The following is a 25922-nucleotide window of genomic DNA, read 5'->3' on the forward strand; positions in this document are numbered from 1 at the left end:
GCGGGGCGGCTCTCAGGTCCCCGCACGCGTTTCCGGACGGAGCGATCCGTGCGGCTGGCCGAGCGGGCCTTCGCGGTGGCTGATGCGAGCCATGGGGAAGGCTGGGGGTGTCGCGGCGCGCAGGAAGGGTCTGGGGGCCCCGGCGGGAGGCCGCGCGAGACCCAACCCCAACCCGTTCGAAGTGAAGGTCAACCGGCAGAAGTTCCCGGTCCTGGGCAGGAAGGCGCGCCACGCCGTGGGGCTGCCCGGGGTGTCGCGCGCGCGGGCCGTCCAGAAGGTGAGTGGCGGGGGTCGCGCCTCCGGGACGTGGGGACGTGCCGGGACCGCCGCGGTCCCCGGAGCTGTGAAACGGAGGTCCCGGAGGGCGCTGGCGCCCTGGGACCGCTAGGAGAGCCAGATGCGCTCCTTTCAAGACATCAGACTCATGCCGGCACGGCTGGGCGTTCTGTGGTGTGTCGTGTGAGCCTTCACGCCTGCTGCCCTCGCACGCGCGGCGGTGACGTTGCCCTGGAAAGCTGCTGCCGCTTCGTCGAGGTGCAGCACACGCGTGCTCGTCTCTCTCGGGCGTGGGTCATGGCTTCTGTGCCCCGTGACCCCTGCGCACACCTCCTACAGCCTTGTCTCTCGGGGACTCTGAGCTATTGGTTCGGGGATTGTGGATGCTCTTCCTCCCCGGGTAGGCAGACACGGGATGGGGATGCTTCACAGACGTTTGGAGAGCACGTGTTTCTGTCTTTCCAAGCGCAGCACCTTGTCCCTTGAGAGGCAGCTGAAATGCTTCCTTCTTTCCCGTACTTAGGGTTCCAGAATAATCTGCACCTCTCGAAGTCAGTGCAGATGGAATTCTCTATCTATATGCAGCCTCTGAGACGCGTTCTTTGGTTTGTTCAGGATATTTGTTGTTACTGTAAGGAACATACACTAGTATTTTATTGAAAAGTTAAGGTAGGTGGGGAAGTTAAGGCACAGAGAGGGCGTGTATGTTTCCCAAGGTCTCAGAACTGGTTTGAATGTCTGTGAAGCCTTAGCTCTGTTCTAGCTGCTGGGAGATAAAGGTCCACTGAGACTGGACCCCCTGCCTTCCAGGGCGGCCGACTGCGTCCTGTCATACAGTGTGCCATGCGGTCCAGCTTTGAACTGAATGAGTCGGCATCCTTCCTCCAAGGAGTGGTCACGACAAACTTAGGATGGACTCTGATCAGTGCCCCGGGGTCCACCCCAGGGCAGGCTCTGGGATGGGGTGGTGTGGGCTCTACAAGAGCCGTGTTTATTTTCACCCCCTAGGCCTCAGTATTCTCATTGCTAAAGTGGGGATGGTAATAACCGTCTTTCTCTGCCAGTGGTTGTAAGGTTAAGTAAATAGCACATCGGGCACATAGGAAGCATTCTAGCATTCTCTAAACACGAGCTATTGTTCTTAGACTTCTCAGCTTGTCATTGTCAGACTCCTTCACAGTCTGGCCCAACCTGTTGTCCTTGCTTTGCCTCTTACAACTCAGTTTGTCCAAAAACTCCTACCTTACCTCCCCAAGGCTCCCAGGGGCTGGTGCAGGTCACCGCATCTGATACTTTCCCAAGCCCTACGGCCCCGACAGGGCAGGTTGCTCACGCCTGTAGCACCTGGTGGACTCACCTGTCAGGTGCCACACCTCCACCTGCCCGGGGCCCCACTCCTCCGTGCTCTGTGCTGAAGGCCTGGAGGGAGGTGTTGGTGCCTCCTCTGATCCCCGGTGCTTGGCCCAAGTACTTAGTAGAAACAGGCCTTGGAAGGATTCAGAAGTAGAACCTGAGCGCTTTGGGGGCTGACAGTCTGGAGGAGGTACAGTAGGAACATCGGAAACTTCTTCCTAGTGGGAGCCACACTGGAGCTCGGAAGGGCGAGCGGAATGTCACAGGTGGGGACCAAGGCACGTCGTCCCCTGTAGCGGAGAGTGTGGCACGGCATGGGGCGGAAGGGCTCAGAGCTGTCCCAGGGGAACTCAGGTCATCCGGGGCGGTTAAAGCTGGATGTGGGGGAGTGGGGCAGACAGGGTGGCAGGGGCTGGGGGGGCCGCGTCTTCTCAGTGACAGTCCCTCGGAAGCAAACGCACTGGCCCACGTGCCCTCTCTCTTGTCAGTGGCAGCGCTTTGGGCAGCACGCGCCATCGCATGGCCAGGCCTCACCCTCCTCAGTTCTCACAGAACTTGTGAGATAACAAGAGTTAACGTGGCCGTGACCCCTCCCACCAGAATAGGCGTCGTACCAAGGAGTTCGTATCGAATCCTCGCCGTCAGCCTTACGAGGGAAGTACTGTTACCCCATTTAACGCATGAGGAACCTGAGACAAGAACGGTTCCAGGCCTTTCTTCAGGTCAGGAATGGAGGAGCCGAGACCCAAAGCTAGACCTGAGTGTGACGCACACCGTGCCCGGCTCTGTCCCGAGCCATCTTGTGGCTCCCGTACCGACAGCCTGAGGTGATCACTACCATCACTTCCCTTTTATAGGTGAGGCCTCTGGCGGACAGAGAGGTGAGGTGCCTCCCAGAGTCGGAGCTGGGAAGTGGCGGGGCTGGCGGAATTCAGTGTCCGCACGCTTGGCCTCACCTCCTGGGCCTCACACACGTGAATGACCACGAAAGTGCCACGCGTACTGGTTCGGAGTCGCAAATAACCTTTAGCAAGCAGACAGATTTATGGATCTGGAATCCAAGAGGTAACAGGGATTGACTGTTTACCAGCAAAGGCACGTGTGTACCAAAGAGAAAACGGGCACGCCTTACTACAGCCTTTGTGTCTGCGATGACACAAAATGGCCAGGTGGCAGTGTCGTCTTAAGCTTCATCGGAACCATCCCGTGTCCCCTTGTAGGAACGTTTTCCCTTTAGGGACCAAGATCGCCAAGCCATCAGAGCTCCGAATTGCACTGGGACCAGTGTGAGATTTTTCTGTGATCTGTTTTCCAGCGTACCCAGACGTTACTGAAGGAGTACAAAGAAAGGGATAAGTCCCATGTATTCACAGATAAGCGCTTTGGGGAATACAGTAGCAACATGAGCCCAGAGGAAAAGATGATGAAGAGGTTTGCCCTGGAACAACAGGTATGCAAGACAATTGGAGGAGGGTCTTATGTTGCAGACTGAACAAGAGTCCAGCACAGGGAGAAGGCAGTTGCCCCGTGCCCGTTGTTCACCTATACTTGTGTGGGCACTCACGCACGAGGTGCAGATCCTATACCTTGTCTGCGTAGGCCAGGGGGAAGCAGCCTTTTGCAAATACCGCTTGGGTGGAAGAGTAGCTTAACTAGAACGTGCAGCAGGATGTGTCCTGGCGTTCTTGACTCAGTTGCTCCTGCGGCTTGGTCGGGTGGGTTGCGAGTAGGTTGTGGAACATCCTGGTGGGTAAGGCTGCATGAGTTACCGGTGGCTGAGCTGGCCCGCTGATTTGGTTACCTTCCGGGGGTTCTGTTTATATCTGAATCACTGCTCACATGACCCAGAATAAACTGGAAGCTGCTTGGGCTGCATTGTTACATTATGTAAATAGTGGAAGAATAACTGATTTTTGCTGTTAAATGGTGGGGAATTTTTAGGAAATTGATTTTTTTTTTCTTCTGTCAGCGACAACATGAAAAGAAAAGCATCTACAACCTCAACGAAGATGAAGAATTAACTCATTACGGCCAGTCTTTGGCAGATGTCGAAAAACATAATGACATTGTGGACAGTGACAGTGATGCTGAGGAGAGAGGAACGCTATCTGGTAAGGGCCGGGAGTGGGGGCAGTCTGCTCATCATTACTTTCGTCCAGCCCTTGGAGACCTAGGAAAATGTGGGATACAAGTGCCACATCTCTAGCCTCTCAAGAATTGTACACGTGACAGGGTCTTTTGTGTGTTTTCTCACTATGTCCAGAGGGTGTATATGTACATAGACAAAGCCTTTTGTAGGCTGAGAAAGCACTTCCGTATCCCTTATCTTATTTGAACTTCACCGCAGCTCATTTTTACCCGTAGCTCAGAGAAACAAGGTGATTAGTGTGACCCATGATTCAGAGCCATGGGTAGAACCCACCTCACTGACTCTGCCCTCACCCACACTGCTTTGCTACCCCTGTTTAGTCAGTTTGGTCTGAATGTTTGAACTAACGGTTTTACGTGGTTCTTTTAGTCTTTATTACCATGGAATCAATTATGGCAGTTTGGGGAGTAGTTAATACTGGGCTTCTTATTTATAGATGGTATCATGGTACCAAAGCAGATGAAATTTAGCTTCGGGGCAGCTGGGTGACTCAGTGGGTTAAGCATTTGACTCTTGATTTCGGCTCAGGTCATGATTCACAGTTCGTGGGATCGGGCCCCACTTCGGGCCCTGTGCTGACAGCACAGAGCCTGCTTGGGAATCTGTCTCTCCGTCTCTCTGCCCCTCCCCTGCTTGTGTGCATGCTTGCATGTGCGCTCTCTTTCTCAAAATAAACAAACTAGGGGCACCTGGGTGGCTCAGTCGGTTAAGTGTCCGACTTCAGCTCAGGTCACGATCTCGCGGTCTGTGAGTTCGAGCCCCGCGTCGGGCTCTGGGCTGATGGCTCAGAGCCTGGAGCCTGCTTCCGATTCTGTGTCTCCCTCTCTCTCTGCCCCTCCCCCGTTCATGCTCTGTCTCTCTCTGTCTCCAAAATAAATAAACGTTAAAAAAAAATTTTTTTTTAAATAATAAAAAAATAAAATAAACACACAAAAAAAGTGTCCCATTTTCTAACATCTTCAGAAGGATGCAGAAACTAAAACTGACTTAAAGCTTTTGTCTTTACAGTGTGTGGAAAGCTAAGGCGTTAAAGCCGCGATTGCCCTTTGAAGTTTGGATGCTCCTGGGGTCAGAAGGCTTAGGACGTAGGGCACACATGGTTCTGTCGCATGGCACTGGGGATGGGACCACAGCTGTGCTGAGACTGGGGGGTTGTAGAAGACTAGTTTCACCTTCTGTGCCTTTCTCTTTGTCTTCTCATTGTTCGAGATTGTTTCGAGTGCTTAAGTGTTAAACACGGTCACTTAGCTGGTCATAACTCACTGTGGTAAAGGTGAGCGTTGACACCTTCATGTTTCCAAACTGGTCTTCACAAGGTGAGTGGCCTTGGCCTTATTGGCACAAGAGGCTGTGATGCTCGGGCGTCTGGAGGAGACGCTGGATTCCATGTCTTCCTGGTGTTGGGTCTTAGGGGCTTGACTGTTCATTAGAGATTTCCTGGCATCCTTTGATTTTGGTTATAAGCTCACCAAAACCCGGGTAACTTAGAAAAGAAAGGCTCTTATATTTGAAAATATGTGTACTCACTATAACTTCACAAAGGAATCATTTGGAAACACATTCTGTTTTGTCCAGCTGCATGACACGGTATAGTCTCGTGTATTAAGAGAGGTGACAGGTGGCTGTTACTTCCTTGTGTAGCTGCAGAGGCTGAGGTTGAGGCTGGGCATTGGGAACTTGCCTGGGGCTGCAGAGCCAGGTGGAGCTACGCCTCACATCCCTCTGGGTTTGACTTAAACCGAAACCACGGTGTTATTCTCTGTCACGTTATGAAAACAAGCATTTAACATACTGTAAACTATAGTTGGATTTCAGAATACATAAGTATCTAAAAAGCTTTCTAATTAAATCCTAATATAAGCACACTGATGGAAGATTTTTTTTCCAAGACGAATTTGTTGTTTTTTGGGGTTTTTTTTTAATGTTTATTTATTTTGAGAGAGTACGAGTGTGCGTGCGTGCAGGGGAGGGTGAGAAAGAGAATCCCACACCGACTCTGCACTGTCAGCACAGAGCCTGATTTGGGGCTCAATTTCACAACTGTGAGATCATGTCCTGAGCTGAAATCAAGAGTCAGACACTTAACTGACTGAGCCACTCAGGTGCCCCATGACTGAATTTCTTATGTAATACCACCTTATTAGTTAATGGTTTGTTTACTTTTATTTTCAGAAAATATTGTAAATAGTCTTGAATTACTAAAATACTAAATAGTGTTTTCTGATAAAGTTTCTAGGAAACAGAGGAATTGTTTATTAATAAATACTGGCTTATGTAGCAGGCACTGTTCTTGGTGCTATAAGAATAGCCGTGAATCGGGGCACCTGGGTGGCTCAGTCAGTTGGGCGTCCGACTTTGGCTCGGGTCATGATCTCGCAGTCTGTGGGTTCGAGCCCCGCGTCGGGCTCTGTGCTGACAGCTCAGAGCCTGGAGCCTGTTTCGGATTCTGTGTCTCCCTCTGTCTCTCTCTGCCCCTCCCCCGCTCAAGCTCTGTCTCTGTCTCTCTCAAAAATAAACAAACATTAAAAAAAAAAAAAAAAAACAATAGCAGTGAATAAAACCTTCCTGCACCTTAGATAAAGACCCAGACGATAAACAAAAGATGTCACTAAATTATATGGAATAATTGAAAGCAAAGTGTTGTAGGGTAAAAATAAAGTAAGTTCCAGGCTGAAATGTGCCAGTCAGGTAGTCTTGATTTTAGCCTCACTGAGAAAGAAGGTGGTGATCACATAAAGATTCAAGGGCAAGAGTGTCCAGGATGATCCTTACTTCAGGTGGGAACATGCCTGGGGCGAGGGATGATGGCAGGTGGGTGGACCAGAGCTACCTAAGCCACAAGAAAGATTTTGGCTTTTACTGAGGACCTAAAGCCATCAGAGGGCACAGAGCACGACTTCGCCTGTGGGGCCGAGCCAGGAGGATTGCCGAATGAATTAGATACGGGTGTGGGAGGAGGAGAGGGATCGGAAGATTCCCAGGGTTTCTGCCCGAGCACCTGTTAAGGTGGGACTGCCAGACATTGGGAGGGGCTGGACTGTGACACGGACTGGCTTCAGGCGGTTTGAAAGGCTGTTAAACCTTTGCAGGAGGCCTCAGGCCTGGAGCTGCAGCCTTAGGGGTGGGAGGGAAAGAGCGGATGAGGCATCCTGGAGCTGCTGGAAACCACTTAGAAAAAAGCCTTTCCCGGAGGGAGTGGGAAGGGTCCCGAGCCCCTGGTGGTAGGCACAGTGGGAACTGGTGAGCCTGCCTCGGCGGGGAGCCCATCCAGCAGTGATGGGGAGCCCGGGCGACCCAGGACTCAAGGGCCCAGGAGCAGTGAGGGTGATAAGAGCGCCTCAACGGGAGAGAAATCAGATAATGACCCGATAGAATGGGAAAATTTGATTTGGGACAAAGGTGGTTGAATTGCTCAGGTCATTTCCTTGAGTAGCTGGGAAGGGATGGCCCAGACACTTGTGTGGTAATTGAGGGGCCGAGGATGATGCCCCAAAGATGCTCTCTGGTTGGGTGGGTGAGACTTCTAGTTTTCTCAGCTGAGAGCGGGTGGAAACGGAGCCCCAGCCCTGGTGAGTGGGCCGTGGAAACGATGTCACCGACCGGCAGCCTCAAGAGCCTGGCAGTGTTACATACGATGCGCTTCCTTCCTGCACACACGTTAACCTGCGCAGCTGTGGCGGGGGCAGGTGCTCGTTGCGATCTCAGCAGGTGGCGGCAGCATTAACTAGAGGGCTGAGGCTGCCAGCAGTGTGGGACCCTGGGCCCCGCTGGGGAAAGCGGCCTGGACGTTCTGTTTCTGTTACTGGAAGTGAGTAGGGCTTAATGTATAAGCCTCCATTTTCTCAGCTGAGATACTGGGTTTTTTAAGGATTCTTTCCATTCCAAAGGTGATGATTCCCACAGTGCTTTCTCTCTCATCTGCCCTGGTAAGTGGGGCCGGCTGAACATCAGTGTCTTCTGCTGCTGGCTCGGGTTCCTGCCCTCGGGACTTTTTAATCTCCGAGTCCCTGCCCAAGAAGGTGTGAAGAATGGAGGTTCTGGTGCAGCCTGATCCTAAGATTTCCCTCCTAAGACTCATCACTCAGCTTGTTTAATTGAATTTGCTGGTCTTTTATGCAATGCAATCAGCAAGTAGATCCTTGGGGTTTCCAGTCATCAGGTCATGATCAAGTGGTATGCTATGTCTGGGTTTTCTTGGAGAGGTCTTGGGTGTTTCTCAAGTGCCACTGTGCCTGTGGTCTCGTGCAGCTACTGCGTGTGACCGTTTTTTCTTGAACACGGAATTGGTTCTCAAGACCACACTTGGGTAAACGCTGGTGGACCAGGGCAGGAAGTGGGTCCTGCGCCAGCGCCTGGGCTTCACAGACGTGTTTTCTGTTCTTTGTTGCCAGCCGAGCTGACCGCCACCCATTTTGGAGGTGGTGGTGCCCTCCTTCACAAGAAAACTGCTCAGCAGCAAGGCGAGGAGGGGGAGAAACCACGGTCACGCAAAGAACTGATTGAAGAGCTCATTGCAAAATCAAAACAGGAGAAGGTGCGCTAGCGAACTCGGTGGGGGCCTCCGTCACCAGAGACGCTCGCAAAACACTTTGGGACTTTTTTCCTTGTGCATCTTTAGGCTGTAGCTGCCATTTTTCTGTGTACTTAATAGAAGCATTAATTTTGAATAGGGGTATTTTATTTCACCATGTATATACTTCTCATGGTCCGTTGTGTTTTGGGGAGGGGTGTTTTTTGTCTGGTTGGGTTTTGTATGTTGACATTATTTTATCATTGTTTTACTACCGGCAGACTGTTCAGAGCGTCTTAATGAACAGTTTACAGCAGGAAATTAGTTCTGTGTGATGAGATTTTGTAGCTTTCCTTTTACAATACTGATTTCTCATGGTCTCTCTATTCTGCTGATGCATGAAGTGTTGACTCTGCGTCGAGTGTGGCCTGGACACTGACGTGGGGCTGCTCGGTCGGGGCCCAGCAGTAGTGGCACACACCGTGTCTCTTCTCTTTCCCCAGAGGGAGAGGCAGGCACAGCGAGAAGATGCCCTGGAGCTCACAGAGAAGCTGGATCAGGACTGGAAAGAGATCCAGACCCTCCTTGCACACAAAACACCCAAGTCTGACAACAAGGACAAAAAGGAGAAGCCCAAGGTGGGAGTCGAGTCGGTTGACCTTTCTCTGGGAAGAGGTGGAGGCCGGCGTCTCCTCTGGCCTGTTCCTGACATCAACAACTGTTTCCTTTTCTCTTGGTTCCTACATCCTCCGGTGGGCAGGAACTTTTCCTAATGCATGTGGTGTCCGCGTAGAGAGACAAAAAGTGACTTCCATATCTACTCCTGAATAATTAAACTAAAGAAAATGGTGGTTTCTTGGTACAAGAAGTCCTCAAGGGTGAGACCTCCTTCAGGTGGTGTTTGAATTTTCCTATTACACGTTTGTATGTCTATGTATACAGTTACTTAGTTTTCCCTCCAAACAGTATATGGTTCCTACCACATTCTTTTTAGTCCGAATTGTTGGAAAAGCTGCATTTGCATGAGTGACTGGCTTCTAGGAAATACCTAGGATCTCACTGGATGACTGATGTGTGGCCAGCGTCCACCTTTGTGAGCCACTCTCACTGTCGCTGCTGCCTTTACCCAACCCACATTTTGCGGGCTTCATGCCTAATGAGCAACATTTTATTAAAGCAGGTATGTTTTTAGAAGAATTTCCCAGGAGTGAAAATTCCTATGTATCTTTACTTAAAGTGCCTTCAAGACTGAGGCGCCTGGGTGGCTCAGTCGGTTAAGCATCTGACTTCAGCTCAGGTCACGATCTCATGGTTCATGAGTTCAAGCCCCGCGTCGGGCTCTGTGCTGACAGCTCGGAGCCTGGAGCCTGCTTCAGATTCTGTGTCTCCCTCTCTCTCTCTGTCCCTCCCCCACTCACAGTCTATGTCTCTCAAAAATAAACATACATTAAAAAAATTTTTTTTTTTTAAGTTCTCAAGACTGATGAGAATAGCTTTCTTTCAAGAAGAAAAGACTCAGATATGGTTTGGCTTCATCCACCATGGTGTCCAGGGATTACTGGACATGCAGGAAGTGGCTGTGCAGGTCATTTTAAAAAACCCTAAAAATGAAGTTCCTTCTTTCTGCCCTAGCCTGACGCGTATGACATGATGGTCCGTGAACTTGGCTTTGAAATGAAGGCCCAGCCCTCTAACCGGATGAAGACACAAGAGGAACTGGCGAAGGAGGAGCAGGAGCGGCTTGAGAAGCTGGAGGTATGGGTGTGACTGTGACCGTGACCTGGGGCCCAGCGCCACTCGGCCCACGTGGTCCACGCGGGAGGCCTGCCTTCTGCCTTCTCTGAGGAGGGTCGCAGATGCACTGTTTTATCACAGGAATCTTAGACTATTTGAAGTTTATGTTGATTTTACTATAAATATCTTTTTTATTATAGAAGCAAGAAAAATGCAGGCAATACTCAAATACACCAAATAAACAGTGTTTGCTCTAATGCCTGTACCTCAGAGCAGCTGCTAACTACAAAGTGTACTGCTTTCTCAACTTTTTTTTTGTGCCTTAAAGAAGCCTTTTAAAATTTCATACGTTAAAGCAAAAATTGGGGCACCTGGGTGGCTCAGTCGGTCAGGCATCTGACTTCAGCTCAGGTCACGATCTCATGGTTCGTGAGTTCGAGCCCCGCGTTGGGCTCTCTGCTGTCAGCTCAGAGCCCACTTCGGATCTTCTGTTTCTCTCTCTCTCTGCCCCTCCCCTGCTCACTCGCTCTCCAAGGTAAACAAACACTGGGGCTCCCAGGTGACTCAGCTGATTGAGTGTCTGACTTCAGCTCAGGTCAAGCCCCACACCAGGCTCGCTGCTGTCAGTGCAGAGCCCGCTTCAGATCCTCTGTCCTCCTCTCTCTGCCTCTCCCCTGCTTCTGCTCTCTCAAAACTAAAAAGCGTTTTTTAAAAATTGAATAAGTAAACATTCTAAAAAATATACGAATGTTGGCACACCATTCTATGTCCCTTTCGGTACAGCCACATCACGAGCCTCCTCTGTCACCTGCGTATTTCCAAATAGCGGTGTGGTTGGGCTCGCGGCTTGGACACACAGACCACACCGCGGGGTGCCTGCCCTCTTCGGTGGTGTGCACTGGGGAGTTAAGTCTGCATAATTTAGCCAGAAAGACCTTAGAACCACAGGCTTGCCTTCCTTGTGACTAGAACATCCTTGGGCCACGGCATTTATTTTCATTCCTGTGCGATAGGAAGTCCCCCACTTGATGCCTGCTCGCCTGGCGCCTGCACGTTAGAAAGAAGACAGCAGGCTCAAAGCCGCTGCCGCAGGGACCGGGGCCTGGGGGAAGGAGGGCAGGGACGGCGTGCCTCCTGCCGACGAGCTCTGTGAGCCCAACAGGCGGCTTTGCTTTCTTTCCCGCTCAGGCTGCCAGGCTGCGGAGAATGCTCGGAAGGGACGAGGACGGCGGCACCAAAAAACCAAAACATCAGTCAGCGGATGACTTAAATGACGGCTTTGTCCTGGACAAAGACGACAGGCACTTGCTTTCTTACAAAGTGAGTGTTTGCCTTTGCTGGTCGGCTTGCTCTTTGAATTCAAAAGCACAGTTTCCGGGGTCTCGTTTAATGGGTTTATCACAGGTGGAAAGTGCTCTGTATCTGGGTGTCCCTGGCGGGTCAGGTCCCACACCTGGAAGCAGGCTGGCTGCCTGGAGAAGGGGCACGCTAGTCCCCTGCTGTGAGTTTGCCTATTAACATCGGCCACTTTGGTTTATGAGGGCTCAGCGTTGCTGTGGAGCGAGTTGAGCAAAATAATCGAGTTTCTGAAACCGGTAGTTTTTAGTTCACAAAGTCTGTAAAGTCTACACTCTCTCCCCTTTAGAGCGAATCAGGTTTCAGGGCGGGAATACAGACACAGTTTTTTCAGCAGAAAAGGGTCCGAGGCAGGAAACGGAGTGCTCACAGAACGCCGGGCTATTGAGCAGGAGGGGACAGTCGGGGGTCACCCCCAGGTGTTGAGGTCCTGCCACCTCCAGGTGCAGCCGAAATGTTATGAAGTCCCTGCTGACCAGTCGTCTCCCAGCCCCAGAGCCAGTGGTGAGACACTGCAGACGTAGCCACCAGAGCCCATGGCCGCTGGTGCGCCTTCCACGCCTTGCCGCCCCGCGGCAGGAGCTAACCCTTGCCCAGAGCCCTGGCGACCGGGATTCAGGAGGCTGTCGGCAGGCCCTGCGGCTCAGGAGCTCACCGAGGTGGGGCCCGGTGCCCGAGGGCGAGTGCAGCACAGGGTTGGTGCTCCGTGTGCGGCGTTTTGACGTGGTTACAGGATGTGCCAGCTGCGTGCTCCCCGGGGAAGTGAGCCTGCGGTGTCCCTGTCTGTTCTACTCCAGGATGGAAAGGTGAGCACCGAGGAAGAGCAAAGCAGGGAAGCCGGTGATGACAACAGTGACGAGGAACAGGGTGAAGGCCCGAGCGAGGACTCAGAGGAGAGCAGTGGCCCTGATGGGCACTCGGACCTGGAATCGGACGTGGAGAGCGAGGAGGACAGAGAGACCCAGCAGGCTCCAGGGAAAAGGCTGAAAAGCGATGGTCACAAAGCTCGAGAAGCTGCCAGAACAGAGCTGCCCTATACCTTTGCAGGTAGACCGCTGGCTTTTCTTATGTCTTGGGATGACCTCCACGACCTGGCGATGTGTCTGCCTCGCTGGGGCCCCTCTGAGGAGTGGGGGCCGAGGGCACGCTTCTGGGCACACGGACACCTGCCTACCTGTGAAGTCTTGGCTCGTGGTGTCATTCTCCCCGCCGTCTGGCCGGAGTGTTAGCCAGCCTTTGTGGTGTGACTGCAGGTGGTTTTGTGGGCCCACGGCAAAATGAGGACGCCACGTGCCTTTCCTTAGAAGCTCTCTGTGCTCTTTCCGTGGCCAGCCTTTTGTGGTGGAATCGTGGCCGCCCCGGAGAGCCAGGGCAGGGCCTGGGAAGTTGGGGAGCCGCCTGTGAGGAGGCTTCCCGTGTTCAGACCTGGGCAGTTGAGTGGCCACATAGCATCTTATAGCAAACGTGGCGTGTCCCGTTGTCTGGTTTGCAGAGAAGAATCACCTGGTTCTGGTGAGCAGCCCTAGGTTGTCCCGTGACTTAGGGTCACTTCCAGAGGAGACACTGGCGGGCGAGGCCTGCGACTGGTGGGAGTCTGGGGGTGGTGACGGCACCCACATGGCTTCTTCCGTGTCGGTCTGAGCCCAGTCTGGACACTAGAACCAGGGCCGTGCCCCTTGAACCTCCCGTGTGCTGGCCGTGGAGTCGTCGTCTCACTGGGGCTGTGCTCGGGTGCCTGTCACTGATCGTAGCCGTCCCACCTCACCTCAGCCCCAGGACGCTCTGGAGCACGTGTCCGATGCACCAGAGGTAGCTGTGGTGTGAGGCGAAATGTGTCTGTAGAATCGTGTGAAATGGTGTTCTGGTGAAGTATGTCACTAATGTTCCTTTCCGTTCTTAACCTCTGGGTTATCAGAAACATGAGTCTCGTTTTGAATAGTAACCGTGGCACGTGTTTTGTGTGTTCGATAGCCCCTGAGTCCTACGAGGAACTTAAATCCTTGTTATCAGGGAAATCGGCGGAAGAGCAGCTCTTGGTGGTGGAGAGAATTAGGACCTGCAACCACCCCAGCCTCGCGGTGGGAAACAAAGCAAAATTGGAAGTACGTGTTGGGCGTTGTGGGCGGCAGGGCAGCCCCGCTCTGGGTCAGAATGCTGACTGTCCCGCGGTGCGCCTCAGCGCCTCGCGGCCGTGAGCACCGCGCGGTGACCGCGGAGCTGGGGGGGGGTCGGGGCAGGCCGAGGGCCACCTCTGCTGACCACACGGGCCCAGGAGGAGGCGCCGTTGCCCTCCGCCTGCAGGCGAGGAAAATCAGGCTCAGGGAGTGGCTCACCTGGCCGTCAAGTGGCAGAACTAGACTTAGGGAGATGAGTGACTGGGAAGGTGCCCCTCTTCCCGCTGGGCGCGCGCATTCACGGAGCAGGTGGCGGTGCCGGGTGTGTGCTTGGTTGGTCTTCAGGCTCGGGTGTTGTCCGCCATGATGGACGAGTGCGCACCTCAGCCCGCAGCTGTCCCGTTAACCCACCGCCCAGTGTTCCACAGGAATCTTGGCCCGCGTTTCGCAAGGTGCCCCCGTCAGTGGCCCTGAGGTGTGTGCGCACGCGCTTTAGTCAGAGTGTAGGTGGCGGTGCCTTGCACGGCTTGCGTGCCTGTGGTCTTTATTCTGGGGCTCGGCACTGAACTCTGTTCCCAATCTGTGTTCCTGCAGAAACTGTTCGACTTCCTCTTGGAATACGTTGGAGATTTGGCTACAGATGACCCACCAGACCTCAGAGTAATTGATAAATTGGTTGTGTAAGTGCAGATGATCCAGTTGAACTGGATCACGGGGCTGAGTTGAACAACTTTTATCCTACTTACAGCCACAAAAATACACCTCGGAGTTACTAAGGTTGCCCTTGTAAATAGACCCCACAGCATACACCAGCTACGGTGATCTCAGTGAAGACGCCCCCTCTGCATGGCGTGAGCACACTGCTCCTATCACCCTGGAGAGCGATATGATGGTACCTACAAACAGGTTGACTTTAAGACAGTTGAACACTTCAAACTCGTTCCCGGTGTTTGAAGATTAGCTTTCTGTTTCGTTCACCGGTACAATTTCGAGCTCTGCTCGGACAGGTGAAAGGTGTTTGGGACACGTGGTAGACTCCATTGTGGTGTCCAGGAACCCGCCCGCCCCAGGTTCACGCCTCAGTGGACCCTGACAGGCTCGAGCTGTGAGCGTCAGGGAGGTTGGTCCCTCTGGTCTGCCTGTTCCTACCCTGCCCGGCGATGGCTGGGGTCCTCGCTGCACCAGAACTCCTGTGAAAGCAGGCCCTGGAGCGCGGCTCCTGGGCCAGGTCATCGGAGGGAGGATTAAGTGAGCACAAGTAGCTTACGGGTGCCTCTCTGGGGCCAGCCACACACTGTGCACCCCACCCCCCATGCCACCTTCTGCCAGCACGGCAGGGCTCACAGAGGGTTCCCGTGGACAGCGCCTTGGCACGGTCTTCTGAGTGTGGCACGTAGAACGAGCCGCTGATGGCATTACCTTTCACTACCATTGCTGCTAAAATCTCAGGCTGTTTGAAGAGATGGCGAAAGTAAGTGTAGATTGTTATAGAACAAGCACTACTGGAAAAATTACCTGGATCGCCAGGAAGGCCAGCCAGATCAGTAAGAGGAGAAGTGGCTTCATCCAGGGGCTTCCAGTGCATCACAGGGAAACGGTGAACGTGAAGTCTGGGGGCTCTTTTTCTGTTTTTGTTCTCTGGAGTCATTTTCACCTGACCTGTGTTTCTGATTAACAGGCAGTTATATAATCTTTGCCAGATGTTTCCTGAATCTGCAAGCAGCTGCATACAATTTGTCCTCCGAGATGCCATGCACGAGATGGAAGGAGCGATTGAGGCCAGAGGCCGGGCGGTGTTTCCAGGCCTGGACGTGGTGAGCAGGGGTGTGGTCTCAGCCACCAGGGGCCAGCGGCATTGGCCCCTGGGAGGGCTGACTGAGCACCGTGCGCGGTTACTACAGTGTGCGTAGTTAGAGCTTCCAGACTGATCTGGAGAACAGGCCAGAACTAGGTGGGAAGGACTGTTTATCCATTAACAGTGAACTAAAATGTGTTTCGTAAAAGAGGAGACTGTGGTTTGATTCCACGCCAATGGGGCTGTGCGTGGCCTTAGTGGCAGAGAGACTTTAGGGCGAACAGAACACGTATGTTTTCCTACGGCCCCGAGCCCTCGTGCTGGAGCTGCTCTGTCCCAGTGTCTGCTCACTGAGGCACCTGCGTGGCTCCGAGGTTTCTAACGGTCCCGTAAGAGCCGCGGGCTGCGCTGTCAGCCTCGGTGACTTTGAAGAAATACTTGTTCCGTCTGTCCCACTTCAGGCTTTTCTGTGGAAATGTAACAGTGATTAACAAACTTAAAAATACAGGATTTACGTGCCTGGTTTTAAAGCCTCTCCAGAGCAGGATCTGAGCCAGTGCCCATGCACCGCTGCTGTGACTTCCTTCTGTGAGCCTCGGCCCTTAGCAGACTCTCCCTGTTTACCTGCTGATTGGTGGCCAAGGAGACACAGCCTGTCTCCCCACGGAGTGTCCGTGCAGAGACCGTGCAGCAGGGCCATAGGCAGCACCTGGGCCCCATCCCTGCTCCTTAGATGAGCTGTGTGGCCCTGGCCTTTCTCCTCGTCTAGAAGCGGGGGTGACGGTTGCAGTAATGCCTGCCCTAGAGATCTGATGTGAGGATTCACGACCTAACACGCGGAATGTGTCTGTGTCACTGCCTGGGTGCAGCAGTCACTAACCTGGGGCCATCACCCCTCACGACCGTTCCTTTAGCGGACACTCGTGGTCTGCTGCTGGCAGAGCGAGGGGTCGCGGGGGGCGGGGGTGCTGGGGGCCAGGTGGGCTGTCCTCCACCTCTGCCTCCCTGTGCCTTGTGTCCCCTGGAGTCCCAGGTCAGAGTGAGGTCGAGGGCTCTGTGGGAGGCCCTCCTGGTAGGTCTGTGGTTGACCGTCGAGCCCCTGCCAGGAGCTTCGGAAGGAGTGGGGTCTCCTGGGGTGCACCTGACATTTTCAGAGTGATCTAGTTCTGGGTGTTTTGGGGGATTTCTTGGTGCCTTTGAACAAGATGAAGGGTCTGCAGATTCGACGCTTTTCTGCTTTAATCTGTGAACCAGCCTCTTCGGTGCCTCCCAGGGTGGGTAGCCTGTGGGTGCACCTTTCCCTGTTAGTCCCTGAAAAGTAACTGCCTGTGATTGTCGCCCTCCTCCCCCCGTCCTCGGGGCCCCCATCCAGTGCGTGCGGCCTCGTCTGTTTTTATCCCAGAGCCACCACTCACGCCCCGGTTCTTCAGGGCTGGGCCGAGCCTGGTGCAGTGGGACTCTGTGCGTTCTTTTCTCCTCTTCCCGACCCGACCCGGCACTTGTCTGCCCCGCCCATCTCCCTGTCTCCAAGCCTCGGCACCTGCCTTTACCCATGAGAGAGAGAAACGGTGGCCTGTGGTCTGTAGCGTAGCTTTAGTCTCCACGGCTCCCACTCTGAGTCTAGCTGAGGGCGATCCCACGTGTTTGAGAGGAATTATTTCGGTGAGCGGTCCTCCCGCGTCCTCTGCCCGTTTCTGCCAGGCCGTCGGCGTGTTCGTCAGTGCTTAGCGGCTGCTCTGGTGGACTGTGGCGCGTGTGGTGGGTGTGAGCCAACACGTGCAGGGAGGTGCCGCCCTGGCTACCGGACGGCGGCGAAGGTGGGACATGGGTGTGACGTCGCAGGCGCTCCGCTGCCCTTGACCGGGACGGTCAGAGCCCGATTTGCCGCCAGGCCCTCTGTAAAGGTCGTGTTTGAACTTCACTCTGCTGTGTCTTTAATCTGTGTGGTAACACTTTGTCTTTTAGCTCATTTATTTGAAACTGGCTGGGATGCTGTTTCCGACCTCTGACTTCTGGCACCCCGTCGTGACGCCTGCGCTCGTGTGCATGAGCCAGCTGCTCACCAAGGTACGTCCTCGGGCCCCGCTCGGTGAGCCCGTGGCGGCGCAGGGCTTGTGACCCTCGGGGCCACGGGAGGGAAAGTCATCCAGCGGGGCCTGTGGAGACGACCAGTCAGTATCTCTGAGGCTAGAAGTGGCCCCGGACGAGGTTACAGAGGATGTGACACCAGAGAAGACAAGTTCATGGTGAAGGCATCAAGTCTGATGTGGGGTCTTGTCCCCATTTTGGCTTTAAAAAGCCCAGATAGTCTCGTTCTCCTTGGTCAGGCGTATGGCTGGTTCACTAACGGCGGTAGGTGCCATTGTAACTGTTCTTGGGAAGGGAGAACACTAGGGTCGCCTCCCCTGAATACAGCACGCAAGGGAGACACACACACACACACGCACACACACACACTCCTCTGTGCAGGTGAGGCTCTGGGGCCACACGTCTCACCCGGGAAGCCAGGTTGCATACCTGGTGCAGCCTTCCAGAACATCACTCCAGACCGCTGACCATGCCCTGTGCCTCTGTGCCAGTGTCCGGTCCTGTCCCTCCAAGACGCGGTGAAGGGCCTGTTCGTGTGCTGCCTGTTCCTGGATTACGTGTCCCTGTCTCAGAGGTTCATACCCGAGCTTATCAATTTTCTCCTCGGGATTCTCTACATCGCAACTCCAAACAAGCAAAGCCAAGGTGAGCTGGTTTGAGGGAGCTTTCTCAAGTTCATTACACGTTAGCATTCTTTTTGAGGACTTTTAAAAGTAACTCGTACTACTTGTAGAGGGTGTGGGACGCGGGAACGTTAGGCCAAACCATCTGGAACCCTGCTGTCCAGAGGAGCAGCCTTTCCTTCCCCCGCTTTTGTTAATGTTTATTTTTGAGAGAGAGAGCGCATGATTGTGTGGACACACTGCACCCTGAGAGAGTCGGGACCCTATTGTCTGTGTCCCCCGTGTCAGCCGGCAGCCATGTGCACGAGCCTGGACGGTGGCATGCTGGGTATGAAGCACAACGACCAAGACTTCCTGTTAAAGATAATAAGACACGTCAGGGTTTTTTATATTGATTATGTGTTGAGATAATGTTTTTACATTTTGGGTTAAATAAGTATGTCATTAAGATCTATCTTTTCATTACTTTCTCTTGCAACAAGAACTTCTCACTCACTCTGCGTGGCTCACATCGTCTTTCCAGCGGCTCAGCCCTCCTCTGTGTAGTTTCTAGTTTCTACTGTGGGGATTTTGGGAGGAGTAGCCATCAAAAGCAACATTATGACAGGAGGGAGTTGTAGTGTTTGTTGATCTTCTAGACTGCCCCCTACTCTCCACTCCCCTGTCTGCCTCTGGCCACGCCCAGGATGTGACCACACACCCTGCTTCCCTCTCGGGTTGTCGAGGTGTCGCTTGATCTCTGCCCCTCGCTCTTTTGTGTCCGTAGGATCAGCTTTCCCGCCCCGATCGTAGATCGTGTCTCAGGGTTAAGGCGCAGATCTGATGCTGCCTGTTGTGCGGAGCACCTCACCAGTGCTGGGGCGGGGGCGGTGGGACGATTTCAGACCTTCAGGGGTGCGGCTGAGGGAGCCCAGCAGCTCCTCTGTCCAGTACCCTAAACATGGGGCCTGTCCTCCTGTCCCCTTGTGACCTCACGGCAAAACCTCCCTGCACGCCGCTCTGCTCCCTGGCCACTGACCCCCCATCACATGCTCCAGCGTGCTAGGTGTGCTTTTGGGCCCTGGAGAGGCTCAGTCGTGCCCCGGAACCTGCTGCAAGATGGTCATAGCCCAAGGTGAGGGCTGCAGTGAGATGCACTGGACGCTGGGGTGGGGGGAGGCGGGGGGCAGGCTCGCTGTCAGCCCACCCTCCCCTCCCCCTTTGCCTGCTGTGCCTGGAGCCCACCAGGCCTGGCAGGCCGTGCTTGCCGCCTCAGTCGCTCTTCAGGGCGGTAACTGGGTTAGGTCCTTGTCACTGGCGTTTGTCCTCTGTGACAGGCGTTCTCTGACCTGGCTGGTCAGCTGTACCATCTGCCTCCCGCCCTCCCCCTGCTCTGCTTCGCCGTGATCTTTCTGACACTCAGTCTTGTTCACTTCTGTCGTGTAGGTGTTGTCTACTGCCTGTCTCCCCGGCGAGGTCAGGGACCTGGTCTGTTCCCTCAGGCACACCTACGAAAGCTGTAGTCCCACCCGTGCGTGATAAAAATAGGGTGTGTGTGTCAGAAGTGAATTTTCTACAGGCCTCACCATGTAGAGCCTGCCCTCTGAGCCCAGTAATGCTCAGAGGCTGTCTCTGTCCTTGTCCCACCTGGAATTCAGGTTACACTCTGGTGCACCCTTTCAGAGCATCTGGGAAGAATTCAGAGTTGCTTTTGGTTTCTGATGAAGAGGACATAGCCACGTGGCAGAGGAGAGGCCTCTCCCTCCACTGGGCAAATGGACCGAAGGCCCAGACTAAGACGGAGGCCAACCACATGAGGTAGGTGTATGGCCTGGGGCACCTGGGAGGGCGTGCCTCAGTGCCTGGCCTGGAGCCAGACATGACCAGGAAAGCACTCAAAGGACGCACCAGTGTCCACTCTGCGGAGGATGTAAACTTAACATGTTTATATCCTCTAAAGACTCTACAGAAAAGCTGTTAGATCCAATAAGTTAATTCAGTGAAGTAGCAGAATACAAAGTCAACAAAAAATGTCAGCTGCATTTCTATGCACAGTGAACAATTGAAAAGAAAATTAGAAAATTTTACTTACAGTAGTGTCAAAAAGAATAAAATATAGGAATTAACCAAGGAGGGAAAAGACTATCGAAACTATAAGAGATCACTATAAATAAATGGAAATACATCCCATGTTCATGGATAGGAAGACTTAATCACCTCCAAATTCTGTCACATTGGGGATTAGGTTTCAACATGTGAATAGGGGCAGGTCACAAACACTCCGTCTACAGGAGGAGGAGTATGAGGAGGACCAGGGGTTTTTGTCAGAAGTCTTTATTTATTCTCTGATTTTCAGAATTGTGGATTCTTTCAAGTGTTCCTTTGTCGTAGTAAAACAACAGAAGGTTTACCATGCTAATCATTTTTTAAAAATTTTTTTTAAAGTTTATTTTTTGAGAGAGACAGAGCATGAGTGGGGGAGGGGCAGAGAGAGAGGGAGACACAGAACCTAAAGCAGGCTCCGGGCCCTGAGCTGTCCGCACAGAGCCTGATGCAGGGCTGGAACTCACAGAGATCGTGACCTAAGTCGGAGTCAGACGCTCAACCAGCTGAGCCACGCAGGTGCCCCGGGTCTTAGTCATCTTTAAGAGAGCAGTTGAGTGGTATTAAATATATTTGCACTGCATGCGGTGCAGCCACCACACATTCATCCCCAGAATCCTCTCATTTGCGAGACTGAAATTGTGTACCTATTGTACACTCCCTCCCCAGCCCCAGACTCCCACCATCTACCTTCTGTCTCTGTGGATGTGGCTCTTCTAGGGACCTCACTGAAGTGGAATTACAGAGTATTTGTCTCTTCATTTTTGTCTTATTTCACTGAGCATACTGTCCTCAAGGTGCAGGTATGAGAATTTCCTTCCCTTTTTTTTTTTTTTGATTTTTATTTTGGAGAGAGCATGAGCAGGGGAGAGGGGGCAGAGGAAGAGAGAGAGGGAGAGAATAGCAAGCAGACTCCACGCTCGGCACAGAGCCCCACATGGAGGCTTGATCCCACGACCCAGGGATTGTGACCTGAGCCAAAATCAAGAGTCAGATGCTCGACCGAGCCACCCAGGCACCCGAGAATTTCCTTACTTTTTAAAGGCCGAATAATATGCCGTTGTCTGGATGAACCACATTTTGCTTCTCCACCAGCGGACACTCGGGTTCCTCCACATCTTAGCTATTGTCAGTAATGTCGCAGCGGATGGGGGTGTACAGGTATCTCTTTGAGGCCCTACTTTTAATTCTTTTCAGTGTATGTTCGGAAGCAGGATTGCTGGGTCACATGGTAATTCTGTGTTTAATTTTTTTGATGAGCCTCCACTCAGTGCCATATTTTACATCCGCACCAACAGTGCACAGGGTTCCGGTTTCTCCACATCTTCACCAACATTTATTATTTCATTACTATCATTTTTTTTAGTAATAGGCATTCTCATGGGAATCAAGTGACAACTCGTGGTTTTGATTTGCCTTTCCCTAAAGACTAGTGACGTTGAGCATCTTTTCATGTGCTTCTTGGCCATTTGTATGTCTTCTGTGGAGAAGTGTCCGTCCAAGTCCATGAAAGGAAAAAAAACCTGTCCTAAAATTTTGAAGATCTGTCTGCTTGATTTTGCAAATAGTAATTTAAAACCTAACACAGAGCCACTCTCCCAAAGTTGTTACTGCATTTCCTACAACGGTCCTTTAGACTTGGGGACGAAAGGTGTGTTTCGCGGTGTTTCTGGCCCGATGCCGTGAGCCGTCGGCTGCTGCGGACACTGTGCGGGCAGGGTCTCCGCTCCGGTGGCCCCGCGGCCCGGGACAGGTCTCAGAGTTGAGTGCTGCCAGGGTGGTTGGCGGAGGCAGTGACCGACGGGAAGGAGCCGGCTCCCGTCTGGCCACCGGCCCTGACGCCGGGTGTCGCCCTCTTGCAGACTGTCCTGCCTGGCCGTGTGTCTGGCTCTGGTGAAGCGCTGCGTGCTCACGTACGGCCCCCTGCCATCCTTCCACGACATCGTGCGGCCCCTCCGGGCCCTGCTGACGGAGCACCTGGCCGCCTGCAGTCACCCCCAGGAGCTCCAGGTGAGGCTTCCCAGCCACCTCGGGTGGGTGGGGAGCAGGTCAGGGGGCGTTCCTGTCACGAGGCTGTGACTCTAGGAACCGGGGACACCAACGGGAAGGCGCAGTAGCGGGGTGCCGAGGGAGAAGGCACTCGGCCTGCGCGGCGTCTGGCTTGAGAACCTGGTCTGAGAGCTGCCCTGTGGTCACGTGCCCTCTGGGCTCCGCATCCCCTGAGCCTCACAGGTTTTCTGAGAACAGTCCCACGGTTCTTTACAAGGTGACAGAAGCCAAGAAGGACCCCCTCGGTTTCTCTCAGCAGATGTCTTCAACAGCTGCCGGTTGTGTGGCACGTCTTTTGGTCGTGCCTTCGTTAACCTCCAGACCCTCCTTCCCGTGGGTGCCCCGCCTCCCCACCCTGTCTCCTCTGGAGTCGTCCCCAGCCGGCCATAGGCTTCCGTCCGAGGGGCCGTCAGGGCCCGTCAGGAGGCGAAGGCGGGACTGTGGTGTGTCAGGCCAGGCGAGCTGGCACCCTCCCTTCACCCGCTCGGACCCCGTCAACTGCAGAGTTGACACCTGCCCTTTTCTCTGCCTGCAGCGCTGTCCCTAAAGACCGGCGGCTCGTCCCCTCGCTTTCCTCAGGAAGCCGGGCCGTCTGGGAGGGAGTGGCCCCTGCTGCTCACCCCCTCCCTGGCCTCTCCTCCACAACACATTGTCATGTCTCTCCCCTGCTAGCACAGGGACAGGCCGTGTCCGTGAGGACAGGAGCTCAGCCGTCCCTTGTTGGACACCCTCCGAGCCCTGGCGGTCCACACGGAGTCACCTCAGCACGTAGAGATTGAGGAGGCTAAGGTGTCAACAGCTGTGTCTTACTGTAGGTGTGGCTGTGGCTTGTCCTTTAAAGGACGGAGTGGCTCTCTGGTCCTGCGGGATTTGGTCTGACCGAGGGGCCTCGATGGTGCTAATGGACCCGGGGCGAGCCAAGCTGGCCGTGCCTCACGTGCAGTTCCTGTGGAGATGGGGCTTTTGGCCTCAGAAGCAACTGTGTGGGCCGGGGGTGAGGGGTGCTGTGCCCGTGGTGCCAGAGGCCTGAGTTCCGGGACACAGCTATGTGAGGGGAAAGGAACCGTCAGTATGCCGGCTTCTAGAAGGTTCCTCAGAAGTCACAGCCGTGGTGAAGGTACCTTAACCATCTGGTTCTGTAGGGTCAGATCACAGAGTCGGGTAGAAACTCAGTCTTGCCCCCATAGTGTGGCTCCCCGTTGGCTGCCCCTGCACTCCTCGCCACTCGGGGTACAAGTGAAGGCCGTCCCGTATGTGTCCTTAACGGGTGGATCACTGGCGCCCATTGTGAGCAGTTTCTCCGGGGAAGGAGATTCCACTGTGTCTGCCGGACGCCAAAGCACAGGCGGTCCTCACTCCTACGTGTGCCGACAAGACACCCTTTTGCACGGGTCTCGGTGGCCCTGCAGTCCTGCCAGCCGGAAGTGGGAGCCAGGACGGGAGCCGGCCCGCCGTGCACCGGCCCCCACCCCTGTCGGCATGAAGGGGGCTCCCTCACGGCCGGGCCCTCACCCCTTTACTTAGCGGAGGAGGCCGGAGCCAGAGGGGCGCGGCAGGGGGGCCGGGTCTCTGACCCGTTTCCTGCCCGGGGCCCGGGGCCCGGAGGCCACACGCCGGCGGGCCCGCCGCAGCCTCCCCTCCGCCTGCCCGCGTTTCAGGACCTGTGCCGGAGCGCGCTGGCCGCCATGGGGAAGCAGGAGCAGCGCTACCGGCCGCTGATCTGTGAGAAGAGCAAGCCCGTGCCGCTGAAGCTGTTCACCCCCCGACTGGTCAAAGTGTGCGTAGCCGCGGCCCCCCGGCCCCGCTCTGAGGGGTCCAGCCCCGGGGCGCAGGAGGGCTCGGGATGGGGAGGGGGGCGGGGGGAACAGCCACGGGGGGGGGGGGGGGGGGCAGACTGCCCGAGGCGGGCGGGCTTGACCGCGGCTCTCCACTCTCAGCCTGGAGTTTGGGCGGAAGCAGGGAAGCAGCAAGGAGGAGCAGGAAAGAAAAAGACTGATCCACAAACACAAGCGTGAATTTAAAGGGGCCGTCAGGGAGATCCGCAGGGACAACCAGTTCCTGGCTCGGATGCAGCTGGCGGAGACCCTGGAGCGGTGAGGAAGCCGGGGGGCTGCCTGACGGGGCGGGGGGGGGTGGGGGGCTGGGGGGGGAGGCCCGGGCCCCTGACTCCCCGCGTCTCCATGGGTCCGGCGCCCGCGTGCTCGTTAGCGGCTCGCGGGCGAGGCATCCTGCAAAACGACTAATCCAGAAAATGGGGTTTTGTCCTTTGCTTTGAAGGGATGCGGAAAGAAAGCGAAAAGTGAAACACCTTTTTAACAGTCTGGCCACACAGGAAGGGGAATGGAAGGCTCTGAAGAGGAAAAAGTTCAAAAAGTAAAGTTTCGCACATTAGGCAAGGAGATCCCGTAGACTGAACGTAATAAAGGCTGCCGAACTGTCAGTGTGACTTCTTCTTCCCCGCGCCACAGCCCCACAGTCCTCCGTGACAGCCACACCGACCGGCCGGGACGGACTCCTCCGTCGTCCGGACAAGCCTCGCTGAATCACGGGGTTTGGGACTGAAGGGATCCCGGCCAGCTTCGTGTTGGGACGACCACAGATACTTGGCTCCCGTACAGGAATCGGTGTACCTGGCAGGTGATAACGGGGCCCGGCGCTGAGGCCTTGCCTCCCACAGGCCGGCGCTGGAGGCCAATGTCACACAGCTTGTGGTCACACCAGCCAGTCCTGCGAGGCGGCCCTGGGACCTGCACTGAGACACCAGTCCCTGAGGTCACACAGCCGGCCGGGGCAAAAACCACAGAGATTTGAGGACTGGCCAGGGGGATGTGGGGGACCCAGGGAGTGGCTGGCAGGACGGCCTAAGTGTGGTGGGAAAGAGGAGGTTGGTTGGTGGGGAGAATTGGCAGTTTGCTTTTGGACAAGTCGGCTGGTGCTGGAACTCTAACGTGCGGTCCGGGGCCGGAATGCCCTGGAGCACGTAGGGCTCAAGCCCTGACTACAGAGAGCAGCCTTGGGAATGAGGGAGGAGCACTCAGCCAGCCTCCCCTGGGTCGCCAGAGACCGGCTCGCCAGCTGTGTGGCTCCACAAAGCCAGGAGGCCCCGGCAGCTGTCACGGGCACGGACCAGGATGGCGTCACCTCCTTGATGCGCAGGCCTGGCCAGCTGTCGTCGTTCAGCCCCGGGATCTCGTGCACCTGGGCCTCAGCCTGACGTCCTGCTCTTCAGTCCCACGAGGCTGGACCGGGCCGGCAACAAGCCCTAAAGCCCCAGCTTTGGATCAGGCTATCACTCTGCCCCCCCCCCGCCCCCCGGGCCTCTCTCCAAACCCCCTGGACATGAAATTCTCGGAAAGGTCAGGGTCTGTGTATCTGGCCCAGCCCAGCCCTGCCTCTTCCTGCAGGGATTCTGGAAGAAGGGATGAAACCCAGCTAGGACCCCCAGCCTGCCAGGGGCAGAACCGAGGGCTGCTCCGAGCCTTCTGAGACGCGATTTCCAACTCGTGCCTCCTGCCCCTCCCCCGTGGCCCAGCTGGGAGAAATGAACAGGACCCGAACCTATCCTTTGGAGAAAGTGCTAACGGCTTTCTTCTTGGTTGGAGGTGGACTCCTTGCGCCTGTTATCAGGCGGTGGGGCTGCCGCTATCTTTACTTGGGAGTTTAATACGGTGTAAAGAGGGGGTAGGAATGCCAAGTTGACAAGGGGTGGGCTGTGGACGCGCGTCAACTTGGAAGCCGAACCTCATTTCCAGAACTTCCCGTTACTTTCTGGTTCGGGTCGGCCAGTCAGACG

The 25922-nt window shown here is 54.7% G+C and overlaps 1 protein-coding gene across 1 annotated transcript; it reads left to right on the forward strand.

Annotated features, from left to right (window-relative positions):
- The first annotated feature begins 5 nt into the window (after positions 1 to 5).
- On the forward strand, positions 6 to 24569 carry NOP14 (NOP14 nucleolar protein). The gene is made up of 18 exons (XM_042985078.1): positions 6 to 277; positions 2945 to 3079; positions 3599 to 3740; positions 8170 to 8312; positions 8792 to 8926; positions 9921 to 10043; positions 11211 to 11342; positions 12176 to 12425; positions 13350 to 13480; positions 14087 to 14172; positions 15171 to 15306; positions 17253 to 17354; positions 17867 to 18020; positions 19636 to 19795; positions 21943 to 22090; positions 23788 to 23906; positions 24067 to 24222; positions 24407 to 24569. Exons 1-18 carry the CDS (start codon positions 83 to 85, stop codon positions 24504 to 24506), a joined length of 2547 nt encoding a protein of 848 aa, XP_042841012.1. The 5' UTR covers positions 6 to 82; the 3' UTR covers positions 24507 to 24569.
- The last annotated feature ends 1353 nt before the right edge of the window (positions 24570 to 25922 follow it).

Source organism: Panthera tigris, chromosome B1, assembly GCF_018350195.1.
Source record: "Panthera tigris isolate Pti1 chromosome B1, P.tigris_Pti1_mat1.1, whole genome shotgun sequence".
Classification (NCBI taxonomy): domain Eukaryota; kingdom Metazoa; phylum Chordata; class Mammalia; order Carnivora; family Felidae; genus Panthera; species Panthera tigris.